The sequence below is a fragment of the Schistocerca piceifrons genome, chromosome 8, assembly GCF_021461385.2.
Source record: "Schistocerca piceifrons isolate TAMUIC-IGC-003096 chromosome 8, iqSchPice1.1, whole genome shotgun sequence".
Classification (NCBI taxonomy): Eukaryota; Metazoa; Arthropoda; class Insecta; order Orthoptera; family Acrididae; genus Schistocerca; species Schistocerca piceifrons.
Window position 1 is genome coordinate 250,238,696 of NC_060145.1, and position 22,791 is coordinate 250,261,486.

Below are 22,791 nucleotides of genomic sequence, written 5' to 3' on the forward strand. Positions count from 1 at the left end.
AATTAAATCAGGTGGTACTGAGGGAATTAGATTAGGAAATGAGACACATAAAGTAGTAGAGGAGTTTTGCTATTTGGGGAGCATAATAACATAATAACTGATGATGGTCGAAGTAGAGAGGAGATAAAATGTAGACTGGCAATGGAAAGGAAAGCGTTTCTGAGGAAGAGAAATTTGTTAACATCAAGTATAGATTTAAGTGTCAGGAAATAGTTTCTGAAAGTATTTGTACGCAGTGTGGCCATGTATGGAAGTGAAACATGGACGAAAATTAGTTTGGACAAGAAGAAAATAGAAGCTTTCGAAATGTGGTGCTACAGAAGAACGCTGAAGATTAGATGGGTAGTTCACATAACTAATCAGGAGGTACTGAATATAATTGGGGAGAAGAGGAGTTTGTGGCACAACTTGACTAGGAGAAGGGTTCGGTTTATTAGGACATGTTCTGAGGCATCTAGGGATCAGCAATTTAGTATTGGAGGGCAGCGTGGAGGCTAAAAATCGTAGAGGTAGACCAAGAGATGAATACATTAAGAAGATTCAGAAGGATGTAGGTTGCAGTACGTACTGGAAGATGAAGAAGCTTGCTCAGGACAGAGTGGCATGGAGAGCTGCATCAAACCAGTCTCAGGACTGAAGACCACAACAACAACAATTTTACATTAGGATGGGAAGGGGGGGGGGGTGAATGTGTGTGTATGCGTGCGTGTGCGTGCGTGTGTGTGTGTGTGTGTGTGTGTGTGTGTGTGTGTGTGTGTGTGTGTGTGTGTGTGTGCGAGAGAGAGTGTGAGTTTTTTCGTAATTTTTTGCTTGTTGTGTATGTGGATATGTGATTTTTGTTGACGTCTTTCTAGGCGAGCCGAGCTTCGGTTCTTTTAAGTTGTTCCCGCGTGGTAAGTTTAGTGTTCCATTTTTATTTTCTTTTACTGCATTTGACTATTTTGACGTATTTCATTTTTGTACTACGTCATTACGTATGTTTTCGTGTACTCTAGTACGTAATAGAAATTTCGCAGCTGTCGTTATTCTTTCGTTTCCGGATCTGTACTAGCAATATTAAAGGCGAAACGCCCGACACAACTAAAATTTGTATACCGTCCTTCAGTTGACCTTTACACTGACACTACCTATTCGAAAGAACGACATATGTAACATTGATGAGGTTTACCTATATATGTCAACTGGAAGAGCAGGATACAAATGTTGTGTATAGCCATACAGCTCCACTAAAGAATGGGATACTATTGTGACTGCTGTGATCAAAACTGTAACTTTCAGTCGGTACTATTAGCATCAAAGGCGAACAAATACTGTACCCCATAGCGAATTACGGGATACAGATTGTGCATGTGTCGTCTTATTGCCTCTTCGTGTAGTTCAACTGAGGTACAGGTTGCAAATGTAACGTATGTCCATTTCCATGTTTTCGTTAGCAGTGTACATATATATATAGGTCAGCGGAGGTATGGGGTACAAATATTATGTACGTAGCTCCTTCTTCTGCCATCGGTAATACTACTATCTGCGTAAGGACAGACTATTAGTGGCAGCAGAGGCGAAAGAAACAACACATGTAAAATTTGTATCCCGTGCTTCAGTTGACCTATATAGTTCAACTGAGCAACAGGATATTAATGCTAATTAAAACGAAGAAATCGACGTACGCTAAACTTGTATCCCGTACTGCAGTGAACAATACAGTCCGAATGAGGTTCGAGATACAACCCATATATATGTGACGTGAGGTACGTATTCTATGCGACAAATATTTCCATCCATTTTTCCCCTTTCATTTTCCACAGAAATAATACGATACAAGCACGAGATATCCTTAACGTGAAAATAATACTTGCCTTGATATATGTAAAATGTATTTTTCGTCTGTCGTATTCTTTTGTTTCTGAACAATCTTGTCAGCTCTTTCATCTATAGAGTAAATATCTCTGTAGTGAGCATTGCGTTCTGCGCATGTTGTCAACATTAAACCAGGATTGTCACGTGTTTTCGGGACTTCCCTGTGCGTGTGTGCTTTCCTCAGAGTTTGAAGTTTATAATATCAAGAGTTTTTGTTGTGTTTTCACCGTTTGTTGATAGCGTAATAGCGATGGAGAATTACTGTTGTTGCTACGGATGCAAAGAAAAATATGTGAAAGGAGGGATAGTAACTTTTCATGGGTACTATGTTTAAAAATTTCGAGACGCATTATAATTAAGGCTTGTTTCTGTAGACCTATTTTTCTATGATTTTATGACTATACAACAAATATTACGGCTCGTACAAAAGCTTACAAACAATCGCTTCCTCTCGTAAATTTGCTAGTGGGACAGGAAAGGGAATGGTTAGTTGTTTCAGCAAATACTATCCTCCATGCATTTATCAGTGACTTGTCGATTATGTATATAGATTTGAAAGACGATAGACGGATAAATTCAATAGAGGCGGAGCCTCTAATTGTCTTTGTATAATATGTGTGTCCATACCTTTTTGTTTACTATAAGGTTACAGTAGGAGACCATGTTAAGTGTGTCTAGGACATGGAGAATGATTATGTGTGATTTATATTTTAGTTTCCCGAAGGATGAACGTCGAGTACAGATGTGGCTCCAGAAAATGAGAAGTAATTTTGTGCCCACAAAATATTCCAAAGTATGTTCAAAACACTTTGAAGAGGAATGTATAGAACGAGAAAAATTTGGACGTGTGTGGCTGAAGGTAGATGCTATACCAACTATTTTCAGTTTTCCACAGCACCTACTACCAATTTCTGCATTCAGCTTAAATACATTTTCTGCACAAACCAAATAAAAAACACAATAGTGTAGCTAATCAAAGAACACATTCATCTTCTTTGGTGTATTTTGCCTTCAATTTATTTTCTTCACCATTTGATTAAGAAGCGTGAAATATTAGTAAACGTGTCCCCAAACTCTTTCATTTGTGTCACTTTCCGCTTCCCTTAATGGTGCTATATGGGTTGACTGTTACATGACCAACTGTATTTGCTTTACAGTACATTTATTCTCCGATCGCCTTTTTCCCCCTTCTTACTCAGTCTACTATTTATTTAATAAACTGGGAGCAAGTACGTAAAATGCTTTAAATAAACACTTCAAAGTGTCACCAGTAAGAAAAATTGTGCTTTAGGTCGCAAAAACTAGAAAATAAATACGCAGAAACAGCAGAAAAAAAGGACGCATTAGCAGGAACATAATCGCTAATGTGAGGCAAATTCGGTGTTTTTCGGACACTTGCAAAAGTACTAGCGTACTGTCAAGTCGTTTTGCAAGACTATCACTGCAAAAATGTACGTCAGGCTCTGTAATACTATAAAGTGCCGTATCATACCGAAAACTACCAAAAATCGAGTGCATCTGAACTGTGACACCTATCGCAAAGTAGCAGAATGCAATAACACTAGCCGGCCGGTGTGGCCGTGCGGTTCTAGGCGCTTCAGTCTGGAACCGCGTGACCGCTACGGGCGCAGGTTCGAATCCTGCCTCGGGCATGGATGTGTGTGATGTCCTTAGGTTAGTTAGGTCTAAGTAGTTCTAAGTTCTAGGGGACTGATGACCACAGATGTTAAGTCCCATAGAGCTCAGAGCCATTTGAACCATTTGAACCATTTGCAATAACACTTGCCCTTAAAAGTTACGTAGCTGGTTTATTCCCGGTATCAAATGGATAGTGTTAAAATGTCTGTGCAACATATATAAATAATCCACGACACGTACGAAAAGAATCCGTCTGTGCTAGGGATGTATTGACATTCGAAATATACAGGGCGCGTCCCGAGAACACGTGACCACGCCGGCAATGTATGTTGACAACACAAAATCTGTTCTGCGCATGTGAATGCTCACTCGAGAGATATTTACTCTATGCTTTCATCTGCGTAATAAATGCTCTCTGGCCAATTCTGACGTCATTGGTCAAAGCCGACGGGGTGTATCCCCTGCTTCACTAGACCCGGCTGTTCTATAGCAATTGCCAGTTGTTCCAATTGTTCCTTAGCAAGTATCAGTTGTCCCTTAGCAACTGTCAAACAGTGTATTATGTAAATGTGGAAGTGAAACGGATACTGACTCTCACTTCCGCAGGCAACATAGCGCTACTAACCAGGTGTAAGGAAGACTACAAGATACGCTGAAAGGAATGACCATTTCGCTTAGAACAGGACATGGTTCAAGTGTAAACAAACCGAAGTGAACGTGATGAAGAGTAGTAGATGGAAAATAACGAGTTGCTTAACATCAGGAATGGGAACGGCACGGTAGCGGGCGAAGTGAAAGAATTCTGCTATCGATGAAGTAGAATTACACAATATGGCCGAAGCGAGGAATATGCTGGCGCGTGGGAATCAAGCTTTTTTTCAGCAAAACTCTACACTATCAACTATTGAATGGAAATGAAGAAAGACTTCCTAAAAATGTACGTATTGTGTGAAAATATGGAGAAGAAGAAAATCGAAGCATTCGGACTGCTATGAAGTCGAAGTTAAACGTTAATTTGAATGTAGAGACACAGTATAAAATTAAGTGGAACTAAACTGAATAGGTGTGGAGACCGATCTGTGGAAGATGCTTACTGGAAGGAGGGTGGGTTCTCTTTATTTAGGTTTATTTACCAGGTTCCGTGGGACCATGCAAGTCAGCGGTACTTATTCATGGAGTGAGTCAGTATATAGTTGGGAAGACCGGGACAATTTGGCGCGGCGGGTAAAATGGCGCACATCAGTATGTGTTTAAATGTTTTATTATTCCAGTCTCTGATCACAACTGAGTTGTCAATAATCACTATGTGGACGATGGGGCCTATTCTACACCATATTTTAAATCTATGTGACGATGCTATGCTGATTACATTTATATGTTTGGCGATGCCATTATGGCCGTATCATTTTAGGACATGGTGTAAAAAAGATCTGAAGATGGTCATTACAGAATGAAACCGGTCATCGTCTAAAGAATTCATTTGTGATCAGAGACTGGAACAATAAAGCATTTTACAGTGTTGGATCACTGTTTGTACACGCGATTATGTCGCAGTTGGTGAAAATATGTGTTTAACTGTGAGAGCTTATGTAGCTCTTCTGTGCTGTCATCTGATGCTCAGTTGTACAAATAACCATGCATGGGCTTCAGCCATTACTTGCTAATGCTCGGCACAAGAAGTAAGAGTGTGCTTTTATTTCTTCTAATATCTGATCTCCAGTTTCTATCAGATAAGCCATTTCCTGCTATACTAAAATACAAGTTTTTGTTGTTATGCCTATCTCTGCACATTAACATTCACGATTATATAAGCATCATTTCTCTTAAGCAAGGCACGAGTGTGGAACTATAGTTTGCCGTGCTCGTTGGGGTAATTTGACGCACAAATGCCCAGTGCGTCATTTTATCCCATTTCATTTTCTGACCAATGACTGTAGGCAGCTAAATGAGATACGTCAATGCATATTTAATGAAAGTCAAAATAACATAGTGCATCAGTTTTATAAGAATGGGTTCATCTGTTCAAATGCCGAGGACATACGCCCTTTAAACAGAGAGAGCGTCTTGGATGGCGGATGAATTAAGAAATGCCGTCAGTGCTGTTCGTAATGGGACTTCTAACAGGCAGAGCGCCATCCATCATAACACACCAGCAACAAAGACCTGTGCGTAGTCTGTTGTCAATTCGTCTAAAATGGCGAGAAATGGTACTGTTGTATTTCTTGTGCTTTTTCGCGGCTTTCCTAACGCTGTAGGTGGAACACTCCTGAATTATAACTGTGGCTCCTCTCTGAAGAAGCATTAATTGTTTTACGCATTTGCAAGAGACAAATTACTGGATAGGCTTATACTCACGTGTCCTTCTTTATTTTGTCTCCAGATTTAAGAAAACTATTATCATTGTTTTGTATCTATTCCATAGTTAATTAAACTGATATTTTCCATTGTAAACTGTGCTGTTAAGTATTGGGTTTAATAATCATAATATTAAATACACGCATTTCTTACTAATAGATGTATAGAATTAAATACCTTATACCATTCCTTCTGCCAATTTACCCCACATAGTGTGTCATTTTACCCTGCACTTAGAGTAAAATGACACAGCCCAATGATGTCATAATTATCAGTTTTTTTTTCTAAAGTGTGTAGCTGTATGGTGTTAAGGTATCTTACAATAAACACATGCTGCTAATTCTAGACGAAAATTTGAGCCTCTAGGTATTACACTATGAAGGTTATAGTCAAATTGCCTTAGATGCGCCAGATTCCCCCACTTTCTCCTTTATAGCTCACTGATTAGAAAATTTCTAAACAAAAGAAACTAAAGAACCAATAAGAGACGAAAAAAGTTGTGAGAAGTATACGCATAAATGACACATTACAGAGGAAAGGAATGAATTACTGCTGGAACTCCTGTATCTTATTGTTTATGTGTGGCGCAAGGAAACATGGGGCGAAGTAGTGTTTTCCAGAACATGAGCCATTAGTGTGTCTGTACCTAAACGAATAATAGCTACAGTATTAACATGTTGTCTAAGTCCATTCTCATTCCTCTTGTATTTGAACCTGTCCACCCGTAGCGCCAAGAATGGAAATACTGTATTACATACGCTAACGCTTTATATTTTCTCTACATATAACGCCGAGCACTTCAGGTGTTGAGAACAGGAGAGAATGATAAATCACCTAGACCAGGCAATATCAATCTGGAGTGTCTGAAATATGGTGGTGACAAAATTGTGAAACTGATAACACAGCTCTTCAACAAAATGATACATGAAGATTCAGTACCCAACGATATGAAGCTGGGTAACATTAATACCATATTTAAGAACAGGATTTCAAAATTTCTTGAAACTATCGAGGAATTTGTGTTACAAACACATCAATGAGAATTTTTGCGAAAGTAATCAAAAACAAACCGGAAAAAAGTTTAGAACCCAAGAAGAACAATGTGGTTTTACGACTGGGAGATCATGTGTACACCATAATTTCACATTACAACAGATTTTGGAGAAACATAGGGGAAAACCAAAAGTATAGTATTAATTTTCGTAGATCTAGAAAAAGCGTATGATACTGTTCCGAGAAAATTACATTGGAGAGCACTACATATGACAAGCATAAACCATCCCTTGATTAAAATAATACAACAGATGTATAAAGATAACAGATGCCAAGTGAAAGTTGGTAATAAACTTTCACAGAAATTTAGAACAAGCAAGGCCTTTTACAGGGCTGTCCCATGTCACCATCATTATTTAAAAGCTATGTAGATATTAGCCTTAGAATATGGTCTCGTAACTGTAATAGTATGGGATTAGAAATAACAGATGGAGTTTACCTACATCATTTATTGTTTGCTGATGATCAAGTAGTCATAGCACAAGATGGGGAGGATGCTAACTATATGTTCAATCAATTAGCAGTAGCATACAGAACTTGGGGTTTGAAGATCAATAACCAAAAAACAAAATACTTGACTAATGATTCATATGAGCTATACATTGAAGGAAAGAAAATCAAAAAGATAAACACTTTCTGTTATTTGGGATCCGTTTTAGAAATCGAGGGAAAAGGAGAGTCAGAAACCAATAAAAGAGTTAGTAGCGGACGGAAGGTCACTGGAATGCTTAACTCAGTCTTATGGAACAGAAATGTAATCAACAGAACTAAAAAATTAATATACAACTCTATATTAGAGAGTGTGGTTCTGTATGGAACGGAGACCTGGACAATTAACCTGAAGCACGTTAAAAATTACAAGCTCTAGAGATGGACTTCTGGAAGAGATCGGCAAGACTCTCCAGGAAAGAGAAGATTAGGAACACTGAAATAATAAGGAGAATGTAAATAAAAGAAAGAATATATGCCGTATAAATAGGAAGAAATTACAGTGGTACAGGCATGTACGACGAATGGAGGAAGCCAGAATACCAAAATTGATACTGGAGTGGGAGCCGGAGGGGAGAAGAAAAAGAGGCCGACCTATGACCACCTGGCTCCAAAATGTACAGCACACAATGAGGAGAATGGACGCAGAGGAAGAAGACACACAAGATCGAAACACCTGAAGGAATATTTTGAAAATATAGTTTAAGAACGTTTATTCTTTGTATAGCAATTTACGAATAAATTATTATGTTGGAGATAAGCCTCTGTAATGAGGGAAAGCTCAACATAATAAATAAATAATATAACCCCGAGTAAACAGAACAACTTATTGATAGTTCTATAGCCTGTTTACCTCCAGAATATTGACTCAAGCGGATTATTAAATACCTTGTTTTCAGGCTTTCACAGTACGAACATAGCAAAGCCATCATCCAGAGTGTTGCCCCTGGAAGGACTGGAGAGGCTGCTGCCTCTCTTTAGGGACTACAGACGTACAAATAGTTTGAATTCCTAGGTAACGTCCTCTCCTTTTAATATGGTTTATCAGATTACTGTGACATTGGGTCATGACCATCGCATGGTGGCGCTGGCAGCTATCCACATACGCAGAGGTGTGTTGGTGCATGTCAGAGTACGGTGCAGCGAGAAAGTGTGCAGACGTTTTCAGACCTGCTAATGGTGAGTGTGTTTTGAAAATGGCTCAAAGAACACATACACTCCTGGAAATGGAAAAAAGAACACATTGACACCGGTGTGTCAGACCCACCATACTTGCTCCGGACACTGCGAGAGGGCTGTACAAGCAATGATCACACGCACGGCACAGCGGACACACCAGGAACCGCAGTGTTGGCCGTCGAATGGCGCTAGCTGCGCAGCATTTGTGCACCGCCGCCGTCAGTGTCAGCCAGTTTGCCGTGGCATACGGAGCTCCATCGCAGTCTTTAACACTGGTAGCATGCCGCGACAGCGTGGACGTGAACCGTATGTGCAGTTGACGGACTTTGAGCGAGGGCGTATAGTGGGCATGCGGGAGGCCGGGTGGACGTACCGCCGAATTGCTCAACACGTGGGGCGTGAGGTCTCCACAGTACATCGATGTTGTCGCCAGTGGTCGGCGGAAGGTGCACGTGCCCGTCGACCTGGGACCGGACCGCAGCGACGCACGGATGCACGCCAAGACTGTAGGATCCTACGCAGTGCCGTAGGGGACCGCACCGCCACTTCCCAGCAAATTAGGGACACTGTTGCTCCTGGGGTATCGGCGAGGACCATTCGCAACCGTCGCCATGAAGCTGGGCTACGGTCCTGCACACCGTTAGGCCGTCTTCCGCTCACGCCCCAACATCGTGCAGCCCGCCTCCAGTGGTGTCGCGACAGGCGTGAATGGAGGGACGAATGGAGACGTGTCGTCTTCAGCGATGAGAGTCGCTTCTGCCTTGGTGCCAATGATGGTCGTATGCGTGTTTGGCGCCGTGCAGGTGAGCGCCACAATCAGGACTGCATACGACCGAGGCACACAGGGCCAACACCCGGCATCATGGTGTGAGGAGCGATCTCCTACACTGGCCGTACACCACTGGTGATCGTCGAGGGGACACTGAATAGTGCACGGTACATCCAAACCGTCATCGAACCCATCGTTCTACCATTCCTAGACCGGCAAGGGAACTTGCTGTTCCAACAGGACAATGCACGTCCGCATGTATCCCGTGCCACCCAACGTGCTCTAGAAGGTGTAAGTCAACTACCCTGGCCAGCAAGATCTCCGGATCTGTCCCCCATTGAGCATGTTTCGGACTGGATGAAGCGTCGTCTCACGCTGTCTGCACGTCCAGCACGAACGCTGGTCCAACTGAGGCGCCAGGTGGAAATGGCATGGCAAGCCGTTCCACAGGACTACATCCAGCATCTCTACGGTCGTCTCCGTGGGAGAATAGCAGCCTGCATTGCTGCGAAAGGTGGATATACACTGTACTAGTGCCGACATTGTGCATGCTCTGTTGCCTGTGTCTATGTGCCTGTGGTTCTGTCAGTGTGATCATGTGATGTATCTGACCCCAGGAATGTGTCAATAAAGTTTCCCCTTCCTGGGACAATGAATTCACGGTGTTCTTATTTCAATTTCCAGGAGTGTATTTATGACGTTATGAGGGGTAGAATATTCGGGCGCCTGAAGGCCGGTCAAACACAGCAGGTCGTAATAAGGGCCTTTCGTGTGCCACAAAGTGTGATCTCACGAATATGGCAACGATTCCAGCAGACAGGAAACTTGTCCAGGCGCTACAGTACTGGACGTCCACATTGTACAACACCACATGAAGACCGATATCTCAGACGGCCACGGAGTACTGCAGGTAGAATTGCTCGGGACCTTACCGCAGCCACTGGAACAGTTATCTCCAGACAGTCTACAGACGACTGAACATACATGGTTTATTCACCCAGAGACCTGCAAGGTACATTCCACTGACCCCTGGTAAAGGAGAGCCCGTAAAGCTAGGTGTCAACAACACAGTACATGGTCATTGGAGCAGTGGTCCCAGGTTATGTTCACGGACGCGTCCAGGTATAGTGTGAACAGTGATTCTCGCCGGGTTTTCATCTGGCGTGAACCAGGAACGAGATACCAGTCCCTTAATGTCCTTGAAAGGGACCTGTATGGAGGTCGTGGTTTGATGGTGTAGGGTGGGATTATGATTGGTGCATGTACACCCATGCGTGTCTTTGACAGAGGAACTGTAACAGCTCAGATGTATCGGGACATCATTTTGCACCAGTATGTCCGCCTTTTCAGGGGTGCAGTGGGTCCCACCTTCGTCCTGATGGATGATAACGCACGGCCCCACCGAGCTGCCACCATGGAGGAGTACCCCTTGAAACAGAAGATATCAGGCGAATGGAGAGGCCTCCCTGTTCTCCAGACCTAAACCCCATCGAGCACGTCTGGGATGCTCTCGGTCGACGTATCGCTGCACGTCTTCAAACACCTACGACACTTCAGGATCTCCGACTGTCACTGGTGCAAGAATAGGAGGCTATACCCCAGATGTTGCTCGACCACCTGATCCAGAGTATGCCAACCCGTTGTGCGGTCTGTGTACTTGTGCATGGTGATCATGTCCCATATTGATGTTGGTGTACATGCGCAGTAAACAGTGATGTTTTGCAGCACATGTGTTTCGGGACGGTTTTCTCAACTTATCACCATTACCGTGGACTTACAAATCTGTGCTGTGTGTGTTCCCTATGTGCCTACGCTGTTAGCGCCAGTTGGGTGTAGTGCCACGTTGTGTGGCACCACATTCTGCAATTATCCTTAATTTATGACCATGAGTGTAGATTATAAGAACAAGAAAACAAAGCACCAAGGCGAATACTCACTCCAAGACGTAACTGCCGTCAGGATTATAGTGAGTGCCCTGCAGCTGCTGCAGTGCAGGTTTGTCACCAGACGAGACGGTGTTGTCGGAAGACTGCATCGGACCAGCTGGCTGTTGACCAGGAGACCAGTAACTGTACGGCGGGGACCCAGTGGCCTGTGCTTGTGAAGTAGGAGACTCGGTGGTGGTGGTGGTGGTGGTGGTGGCAGCTGGGCCATTTCCCCAGCTGTTGTACCATGCGTAAGGTCGCTTTGTGGTTCCCCAGTAGTCATACCACGGACTACGAGTGGTTGTCGGAAGTTCCGTTGGGGGCTGCGAGGTCGCTGTTGCAGTTGTGGTACCAAGCCAGTTGTGGTACCAGTCGTACTGCGACTGACTGCTCTGAGGACGACTGGTTGTCGACCAGTAATCGTACCACGGACGCTGTGTCGTTGTGGGTAACTTCCAGCTGTCGAACCAGTTGTTTTGCGATTGTGTACTTGGTGGACGAGACGTCGTTGACCAGTAGTCGTTCCATGGTCGCTGTGTAGTAGGTGGCTCTGTACTCTTTGATGTGGTCTGTGTTGGCCAGCCGTAATACCAGTAGTACTGTGATTGTCCATTTGTCGGTGGTTTGCTCGTAGTGGTAGATGGTGCCGACCAGTAGTCGTACCATGGCCGCTGTGTAGTTGGTGGCTCAGTAGTACTAGACTTGGTTGTGGTGGGCCAGCCAGAGTACCAGTTGTATTGGGACTGTATTGGGTTCGTCGGCGGCGGCTTGCTCGTTGTAGTCGTTGGCCAGCCGTAGTACCAATTATATTGTGACTGTGGCTCACTCGTCTTTGGTGTTGTCGTCGTCGTCCTTTTCTTTGACCAGTAGTCGTACCAACTGTCATAAGGTGACTTTGTCGTTGTACTGGAGCTACTATACCAGTAATTGTACCAGTTATCATACGGTGACTTGGTAGTTGTTGTGGCGTTACCATACCAATTAGCGTACCAGTCTTCGTAGGGTGACTTGGTTGTTGTTGTTGTGTTACCATACCAATTATCATACCAGTTTTCATATGGTGACTTGGTTGTTGTTGTTGTTGTTGTTGTTGTTGTTGTACTACCATACCAGTTATCATACCAGTTTTCGTACGGTGACTTGGTAGTTGTTGTGACGTTACCGTACCAATTATCGTACCAGTTTTCGTAAGGTGATTTAGTACTCGTTGTGGCGTTACCGTACCAATAATCGTACCAAATTTCGTACGGTGACTTTGTGGGCGTTGAACTTGTTGGTGTTGTATACCAGTAACGCGGGTCTTGTGTCGTTGTAGACCAATAACTGTAAGGCGACTGAGTCGTAGTCGTGGCTGTCTGCCAATAATCGTAAGGACTTGCTGTAGTCGTATTTGTTGTCTCCCAGAAATTTTGTGGGTTCTGGTTTGTATTCCAGTAGTCATAAGGAGACGGTGTTGTGGATGTGGTTGTACCCCAGTAATTGAGAGGATTCTGAGTTGTGTCTTTATTTGTATACCAATAGTTGTAAGGAGGACGTATTGCAGTTGTGCTTGTATCCCAGTAATTATAAGGACGCTGAGTAGTAGCTTCATTCGTATTCCAGTAATTTTGAGGAGATTGTGTTGTAGTAGTGCTGGGGTTCCAGTAGTTATAGGGATACTGGGTCGTATTCATATTTTGGTACCAGTAATTGTAGGGCGACTGAGTAGTTGTAGTGGTTGGATACCAGTAGTTGTATGGGGATTGAGTGGTGTCCCAGTAGTTGGTTGGAGGCTGAGAAGTAGCTGCACTTGATGCTGCGCAACCTTGAGGAGACTGCGTCGTTGTGGTGTGCCAACCGCTCGCCAAGCTTCCACCGACTGATTCTACACCGTCTAGTTCCTCGTTCGTAAATTCTGGAGGAGGTGGAGGAGGCAGCCCATCCGGGGACGGATGATCGCCAACTACGTCACTCACTCCCTGTAAAATTTGGCCAACAGTAATAAAAATCCATTATAAATGCTTACAGTAATAGGTAATTTCATCGTAGACAGAACACTCTGTTCCGAACACATTTCAGTCAACTCTGCCACAAATTATTTGTGATGAAACGTTTGCTCTGCAGCTGAAGTCGCATTACGTACAGTTAATATAAGGGGCAATCAAGCAGTTTCCTTTTGAGAGCATTGCTGCAGCGGATATGCAACGTACACTGAAGCGCCAAAGGAAGTGATATAGGCATGCGTATTAAAATACAGAGGTATGTAAAACGAAAGAATGCAGCCCTGTGGTCGGCCACGTCTGTATAAGACAGCAAGTGCTGTTGTTAGATCCGTTACTGCTGCTACAATGGCAGGCTATCAAGATTTAAGTGAGTTTGAAGGTGGTGCACGAGCTATGAGACACAATACCTACGAGGTAGTGATGAAGTCTGGATGTTCCCGTGCGACCGTTTCGCGAGTTTACCGTGAATATCAGAAATCCGGTAAAACATCAAATCTCTGACATCGCTGCGGCTGGAAAACGATCCTGTAAGAACGGCATCAACGACGACTGAAGAGAATCGTTCAACGTGACAGAAGTGCAACCCTTCCTCAAATTCCTGCAGATTTCAATGCTGGACCATCAACAAGTGTCAGCACACGAATCATTCAACGAAATATCATCGAAATGGGCTTTCGGTGCCGAAGGCCCACTCGCGTACCCTTGATGACTGCACGACACAAAGCTTTACGCCTCGCCAGGGCCCGTCAACACCGACGCTGGACTGTTGATGACTGGGAACATGTTGCCTGCTCGAACGAGTCTCGTTTCAGATTGCATCGAGGGGATGGACGTGTACGGATATGGAGACAACCTTATGAATCCATGCGCCATGTATGTCAGCAGGGGACTCTTCAAGCTGGTGGTGGATCTCTAATGGCATGGGACGTGTGCAGTTGGAGTGATATGTGACCTCTGATACGTCTAGATATGACTCTGACAGGTGACACGTACGTAAGCATCCTGTCTGATCGCCTGCATCCACTTATGTCCGTTTTGCATTCCGACGGACTTGGGCAATTCCAGCACGACAATGCGACAAACAACACGTTCACAATTTCTACAAAAATGTGTGTGAAAACTTATGGGACTTAACCGCTAAGGTCATCATTCCCTAAGCTTACACACTACTTAACCTAACTTATCCTAAGGACAAACACACACACCCATGCTCAAGGGAGGACTCGAACCTCCGCCGGGACCAGCCGCACAGTACAATTTCTACAGAATGGCACCATAAACACTCTTCTGAGTTACGTGAACGTTATTGAGCCTATCTGGGATGCCTTGCAACATGCTGTTCAGAAGAGATCTCCACCCCCTCGTACTCTTACGGATTTATCGACGGTCCTGTAGGATTCGTGGTGTCCTTCCAGAACTACTTCAGACATTAGTCGACTCCATGCCGCGTCGTGTTGCGGCACTTTTGCGTGCTTGAGCAGGGCTTTACACGACACTAGGCAAACACTTTGGCTCTTCAGTGAAGCAAGGAATTTATAGGCATGGGATAAGTGTGGCATCCGTGTCTTTCCGACGCGTGTACAGTAAATGTGGCGTTATTATCAAGTGCGCCGAAATAGCACCAACGTGCTGTTATTCTTTCCTTGGCCGCTGGAGAATTAAGATTGTGGACGGGGTAGCATGTCTGTCGAAAACCACAGCTGTGGAATGGTGCGTAGTGGTCGCGATTCGATACAAGACGTCAGTCGATCTGGGATGCAAGCCTCATCTTAAGTAGGAGACACTCGAGCATTCCCCCTCTAGTCCTGTTCTCTCCCCATGCTATTATCAGGCACTCACTCCCTTAAAGCCGCCTTGAAGTGATGTCAGTTACTGTAGGACGATGTGTTGTGACAGGTAGTTACGGAATTCTTCAGGAATCAGGTTCCTGTGCTTTACCCAACGGTTATCTTCGACCTGTTGCGTCGGTGGGATGATAACTTCAATGCGCACGGCGATTCTGCCTGATCAGCAATCCGATTCAGGATTGTACGGCCATCGCACGGAAGCTTTTTGATCTCTTTCTTATAGGATTTTGAACTATAGTAGGGATTTAACGAGTAAAGTAAGATGTCTGAAAATCCCAGAATACATGTATGCGCTCTCGTACTCTACAGAGAATAACGGGTATACACAACATGTACAGGAACTAAGACATATCACTAGGAATGAAAAACTACAAGAAATTTTCTAGGAGTAAGGACTGTAAAAGGCAAGCAATGTTAGTTGGAAGCTCAAACCAGTTACCCGTGGTCTAACAACACCGACTCAAATGAAGGCGCTTGTTGGTGACGTCACGCCAGCTAGGCAAGGCGAACGCCAGGTCTGTTGCAGGCAGAAACACCTGGGCGCGCTTATCACTATAAATCTCTTGTTTTTGGACAAACTGTTTGGTATTGTTTTGGATTCTGCAGTTTTATCTAGATGAAAGATTTTCTTACTATCGTAAAGCTACAAATGAAGATCATAGTTCTGTATTACTGAATCCTGTCGAGACAAACGTAGATCAATATGAGGAGATGCTTTGCCCCATTGCAAGCTTCGGAATTTTTACATTCAAGAAACTATATTTACTTGATCCATTTTGCTATCGAAACTTACCCCAACCCCCTTACAATGAACTCGTTTTTTTATTTATTTTCGTTTGACATCGTCACTGGAAATGTGAACTAATTTACATGTGTAAATGTCCAACTGTTGCCAGTCATTAGATTACAGTCGTTTTCAACGAAAGGAATTCTAAACAGGAAACAAAATAGCTTCATAGATCGAAAATACTGCTGAACTTAAACTTTTTTAAATATGCACATTATAAAAGATAAATATTCCCCTCTTGCAACTGAAATGAGAAACTATAAGATAAAAAAATTTTATTTGATAAAACAACTATCTCTCTTTTGCCTCTTCTTCTGTCACCCACCCCCTCCCCAACGTGTACAATCGCAAGGTATGTCATTAACATTCAGTGCTCCTCACCCCATAGTCAACATAGATACCTAAAGAAGAGCACCAATATGCTCACAGTTTCTTGTAAAAGCAACCTAGTACAAACGTAACTTCCTCAGATTTTCAAATAAGGTAAAGAAGTACGAATTCTGTTGCAGCTGGACCATGAAGTTGTTTTTGTATGTCAATCCTTAAAACAGGTGGAAATTTAAGTTCAGGAGTACGCTATTTGTTAAGAAGTGGAAAGAATTGCACAATTAATTGATTGCAGAAATCTCTCAGAACAATGTGTGTTCGTCAACTACCGCCAATAGTTTCACAGTTTCCTGTGTCAGAGAGGGAGACACCACCACCAATACGAGTATGCCTGCAAGAGACCTGGCGTTCGCCGTGCCTAACTGAAGTGACGTCACGAACAAGCGCCGAGGCCTTGGTTTGAGTCGATTTTGGGTCTAATCGTGGTGGTTTTGGCTAGTAACCGAGAAGTCCTGATCATGTGTTCGGTCCCAGTTACTGCTTAAATATGAAACGAAAATCATCAGCAATGGTGGCCGATGTCTTCCGACATAGAAAGTACCCTCATTCTTCCAACGGCCTTGTCAGAGAAAGTGGAGAAGCGGACCGAAGTTCGGGGCAACATCTTGCTCTTGGGATGGGAAACTTCCCCTAAAAGGTGGGATACCACTGCACTAATAATACATAAAGCGTATCCACAGGAGATGTGACCTGCAGTTAAAAAAGTGTCATGATGATCCCGCTACTGACTTAAGTTCCGCATCAGTGCTCCTTTCGCACCTCCAGGTGGGGACAGCCAAGGCGTAAGTAAACAGACTGAATAACTAACGAAATAGTCACATTCTACAAGTCAGAGCATGGAACGTCAGAAATTTGAACGTAGCAAGGGAGCTAGAAAATCATAGAAACAAAATGCAAATCCTCAATCAGTGAAGTGAAATGGAATGAAGATATGGCTTACTGGACAGATGAATATCTGACAGGTGTAATATTTACAGCAGCAGAAAATTGTGTTAAAAGAGCAAGTTTCGTTATCAACCAGAAGATAGCGCAGGGAGTAAATACTGGGACTAGTTCAGTGATAGGGCTGTTCTCATCAGAATCATAGCAAAGCAAAAGCAATGTCAACAACAATAGTTCACGTACACATGCTGACATCACAAACAAGAGAGTATGTGTATGAGGACACTGAATGGCTAATTCAGTACGCAGAGGGAGATGATAATCTAATAATCATGGGGGATCGGAATGTGGAAGTAGGGGAAGAAATAGAATGGAGAGTTACGGATTGACGTGGGCTCGGTAGTAGGAATGGAGGAAACGAAGACTAACTGAAGACCTTCATTGTAAACCATTGTAGGGGACAAGCTGGTTGTTTTGAGAAATTTCACAGTAATGTTTCAATTAAAATCTTGAAAGTAAGATATTTCAAGTGCATTCCTCTGTGGTGGTTTTATTCAGTTAACCCATTGTTTTCAAATATTTATCGACGAACGAATTGTTTTTAAAATTATAAATTCTATCCAAAATTTTATTCTTAAGAATATATGAGTGGGTACTTAACGTTGTTTAGTGACAGACTGAGTCCATTTCACATGAGTTACCACTGACTTACCACTGTTTACTTGCTCCTATTAACCACGTTTTTGGCACCTAACCACTGTTTACTTACGCACATACTGACGCAGTTGCCATTAACGAAAATCTGAAATTATAGAGCTGACATTTCTCGCTTTATCGCGGACTATCAATTGAAATGAATAAAGCACATCACGCACCATGTTTTACCACATGTATCTCTGTTCTCATTGACTGTCTCTTGCCATTATTTACAGCCAAGGTTTTCAATTATTTTTTGCAATAAAGTTTATCTAGTAATAACGAATACATTGTTCAGAAACCACAAGGAGAGATGTTATTTTAGTAAAATGCCCAGTGACACTGGAAGATTCCAGCGGTATTACATGGTAGTCAGAAAGAGATTTCGAAATCAAATTTTGGCTTTAAGGCATACTCCGGAACCGATACAACCTCGGATCACAATTAACGGTAGACTTTCGTTGAAACTGAAACGTGCACATTAGGAAAGTTCCATGAAATACCCACTAAATCAAATGACTTTAGGTGCCCAGCAGCGATTACTTCACGTAATTTGACCATCGCATGGGATTCTAGCCGGATTACTTTGTAGGATTGTGCGCTCCACCTGCGGTATTTACTCATTACAAAGACGCGGAATAGCATTTTAGGGGTTGGTCATACGAACATGTAACTCTCGCCCAGCAGGTTCCATTTGCTCTCTGAGACTGTTTCCTGTTCCCGCCACAGGTCTTGAAGGAGCGCCGCCTCCGGAAGGACGTATACTTACTGCACTGCTTTGTCCTATAGACAAACGCTCGCCCTAGGATGTTCTTAATGATGGTTCTTTACGGGACTTCGTAGGTTCTTTACGCTTTTCTGTCGCTTACTAAATTTGCGAGTCTTGTTATTTGTGGAAGGACTCTGCAACCTATTCTATCTTTTGTTCTCCGTATATAAAACAAGTTTTTTCAAAGTTGTTTCTGAGACTTGCCTTCGTTTGACCGTACTAATCTTGAAAGCGAATTTCCCTTCTTATTCTAACGTGAGAAATTTACTCACGTTCAACAACATTCACGTGATACGTGGTCTCTCTTGAGTCTGGTAACTTGTTCCCATGCCCCCCTTCCCCATTCCTTTCTCCCGCCTGCCTTTACCCGCCCCACCTCCCACACTCAAAGATCGTGATTCGTCTTTTAGTAATTACTTGTGTTAAAATTCTCTCCGGCTTCTTACAGTGTCAAATCGTTTAAAATCCAAAAGCTTTCGACTGCATGCTCCTCTGCTATTTTCAAGTGTCAGTCCCTACTTGGCAATGGCCCGGGGGTGCTCCGTAGAGAGCTCGTGGATTCTAAGCTGCTAGACACGGCTAGAGGCTCGAATGATATTACTCAATATGTATTCACACGAAACAATGGATTCGTATGTTGTGTATTTGTGTACTTACAGCAAAAATCTTGAAGTATTTTTGTAGCCCTTGTCCCTTTCATTTTCAACTTCCCATCCACGTGCTTAACTACAGATTTTAGAGAAAAAAAAAGAAATGCATGCTTCGACATAAATGCAGATGCTATCCAGCCTGCAGGTTACGTTCTAGTATTCGTCCACACACAGCACCAGTGTAATGTCCTCAGTACGTGTCAGCCGTGATCAGAACAGTGTTGTGTGTAGTCGTGAGTGCATTATGTTGGAGGTAACTGAGTTCGAGCGAGGACAAATTGTTGATGCTCATATGGTGTGTGCTCCTGGCAGCATAAGTGTTGGGAATTTCCAGAGGCACTGCATCAAAAATTTATACGGCGTAAAGAGAAAACCGAAAAACCTCGTCCTCTGAGTCAGAACGCTGGTAAACTGAGAGATGACTGATCGTGATGGACGATCATTGAAGAGGATTATGATGAAAAATAAGGCAGCGATAGCCCCTCCAAAACAACACGAATCGAGCTCCATCAGCAGGCAAATGCTCATCCTGCTCATCAATGGCGCAAAAAAGCTATAGAACTGAACTATGTGGCATTGGAAAAAGGTCAGTTTATGGCATGAGTCTTGTATCACACTGTTTCCATCTGGCCGAGATCACGCCCAGTGAGAGAAACGTGGGGGGAGGGGGGTTAAAAAATGGTTCAAATGGCTCTGAGCACAATGGGACTTAACATCTATAGTCATCAGTCCCCTAGAACTTAGAACTACTTAAACCTAACTAACCTAAGTACAGAACACAACACCCAGTCTTCCCGAGGCAGAGAAAATCCCTGACCCCGCAGGGAATCGAACCCGGGAACCCGGGCGTGGGAAGCGAGAACGCTACCGCACGACCACGAGCTGCGGACGGAGGGGGGTTAGCAATGATCTGGGCAGCGTTACCATGGACCCTCTGGTTACTCTGCAGGATCGCGTTACTGCCAAGGATTGTGTTACCATTTTGGCTCAAGAGGTCCATCCAATGGTACAATATTATTTTCCCCAAATGTAGTGCTATGTTCCAAGAAGATAGGGCACCTTTTCACACAGGTCACGTCGTCCAGGACTGGTTTTGTGAGCATTCCCTGCAATTCCCTGCTGATGGAGTCCATTCGTCTTGTTTTGTTGTTGATATCGTCATCTTATTTTTCGTCATAATCCTCTTCACTGTCCGTCCATCATGATCATTCATCACTCAGTTTCATCAGTGTTTGCGACTTAGCGGATTGATGTTTTTCCACTTTGTCTATAAGTCGTATACAGTATATCTTCGATACAGTGCGTCCTGAAACACCACGTAGGCTACCCTGATTGAGGGAGCACCCAACATACGAGTACCAACAATTTTGCCACCACATAAGGCCCTCACGACTACACACAGCACTGTTCTGATCACGTCTGACACGGACTGAAGACATCACACAGGTGCCATTCGTGATCCAACACAAAAGCGCAACCTGCATTCTTGGCTAGCATTTGCATATCCCATCTCACGTAAATGGAAAGTTGCAAATGGTAGGGACAAGAACTACAAAAAAACTTCAAGATTATTTTTATAAGTACACAACATATTTGAGGCGGTATATACTCCTAATTATCACTCGGGCTTCCAGCTGCGTCTAGCAGTTTAAAGTACGAGAGCTTTCGACCGAATACCCTAGAGTATTGTCAAATGGTGACTGACACTTGAAACTAGCCGAGGAGTATTGAGTCGAAAGCAATTGAATTTTTAAAAAGACGTGACGCTGCAGTAAGCTCTAGAGAATTTTAACACAAGTAATTACTAAAAACAGAAGCAGGAGCTTTTATGCGTAGAGGTGGGGGGGGGGGGGGCTGAGGTGTGGAGGGGAAGCATGGTAACAAATTACTAGACTGGGATCAGTGTAAGACGGTTTCTTATTACGGAAGATTGAAGTATACAAAATGTCTTGCCAATGTGCTATGCCTTAATATGTCAGACCACACGCACTGTGAAAGAACTTTGCATTCAACATCAACGCTGCACTCGACCCTCGCAACCAATCAAGTCCGCTATTGCCGAAAGTCAGTCCCAAAACGTGCAGAAAACTGAAAAGAAATGATCGTTGGAGGGACTGACTCAGCATATAGAAGAGTCGAAGCAACCTTCAGTTACATTAAAGGCAAGGGTGGTAACATAGTAAGTGCAAAGGGATAGGAGGAAAGAGTACGCTGAAGGCCTGTATGAGGGGGTCGAGTTGTCTGACGACCTGATAGAAGAAGAAACTGGTGTCAGTGTGGAGGATATAGGCGGTAAGAATTTAAAAGGGCTCTGGAAGACTTGAGATAAAATAAGGCAGAAGGCATGTATAATATGCCTTCGCAATTTCTAAAAACACTGGGTGAAGTGGCAACAAAACTACTATTCAGGTAGGTAGATTTGTAGATTTGGAGGGAGAGGACCAAACAGCGAGATCATCGGTCCCATCGGATTAGGCAAGAATGGGGAAGAAAATCGGTCATGCTCTTTTAAAGGAACCATCCCGACGTTTGGCTGAGGCCATTTAGGGAAATCACTCAATACCTAAATCAGGATGGCCAGACGCGGGTTTGAACTGACGTCCTCCCGAATGCGTTCAAGTAGGTGTGTAGTATGAATAAGACTGGTGACACAGACTTAGAAAAATATCATCCAGACAATTTCCAAGAAATCAAGGGCGAATATGTGCCAGAACCATCGCACAAGCAAGTTAACAGCTAATGTATCAATGTTGCTGTAAAGAAATATACAGGAAAATTGAAAAGAAACTTGAGGATCCCTAAGATGAATATCAGCTTCGCTTTGGGAAAGGAAAAGGCACCAGAGATGTAGCTTTCATTTGATAATGGAAGAAAGACTGAAGAAAAATCATGTCACGCTCATAGATTTCATTGACGTGGAAAATTGGACAAGATGTTAGAAATTCTGAGGAAAACACGCGTAAGGTAAAGGCAAAGACGGTTAGGATAGGGCACGTAAAACAAGGGACAATTACACTGAATGACCAAGAACGTAGTGCTCGCATTAAAAAGGTGTAAGACACGGATGCAGCCTTTCGCGCCTACTATTTAATCTATACATCGACGAAGCAATTACAGAAATAAAAGAAATGTTCAGAGCTGGGATTAAAATTCATTGTGAAAGGTTATCAATGATAGGTTTCGCTGATGACGTTTCTATCCTGTGTGGAAGTGAAAGAGAATTACAGGATCTTCTAACACCAAAAATGCAGATAATATACCTTCTGCACCAGACAAAATTTTGCGCCGTTTCATATCCATTGATAATTTGTACTGTACTGTTAATTCTGAATCTCAAAGCTTTATTACAGAAACTATATTGAAAACGTAATGAGTGTAATAGTGTATTTATTTCTGACTGTATAAAATTCATTGTAATTATAACGCTAATATTGTAATTTGCTGGGTAATAGCGAAGGGAAATTTATTTCAATGCATCGCCATCAACGACGAAATGGCAGTAGCTGTGCCGTTGTTTATCTTTGTGTAT

General features: G+C 43.2%; 1 protein-coding gene across 1 annotated transcript in view; it reads right to left on the reverse strand.

The window, feature by feature from the left end:
• LOC124712245 (mucin-5AC-like) overlaps positions 1–22,791 on the reverse strand; it is a 53,472-nt gene that overhangs the window by 19,653 nt on the left and 11,028 nt on the right. The window contains exon 2 of the mRNA XM_047242539.1: positions 11,275–13,220. Coding sequence (XP_047098495.1) covers positions 11,275–13,220 — 1,946 coding nt within the window. The remainder of the gene's footprint in view (positions 1–11,274; positions 13,221–22,791) is intronic.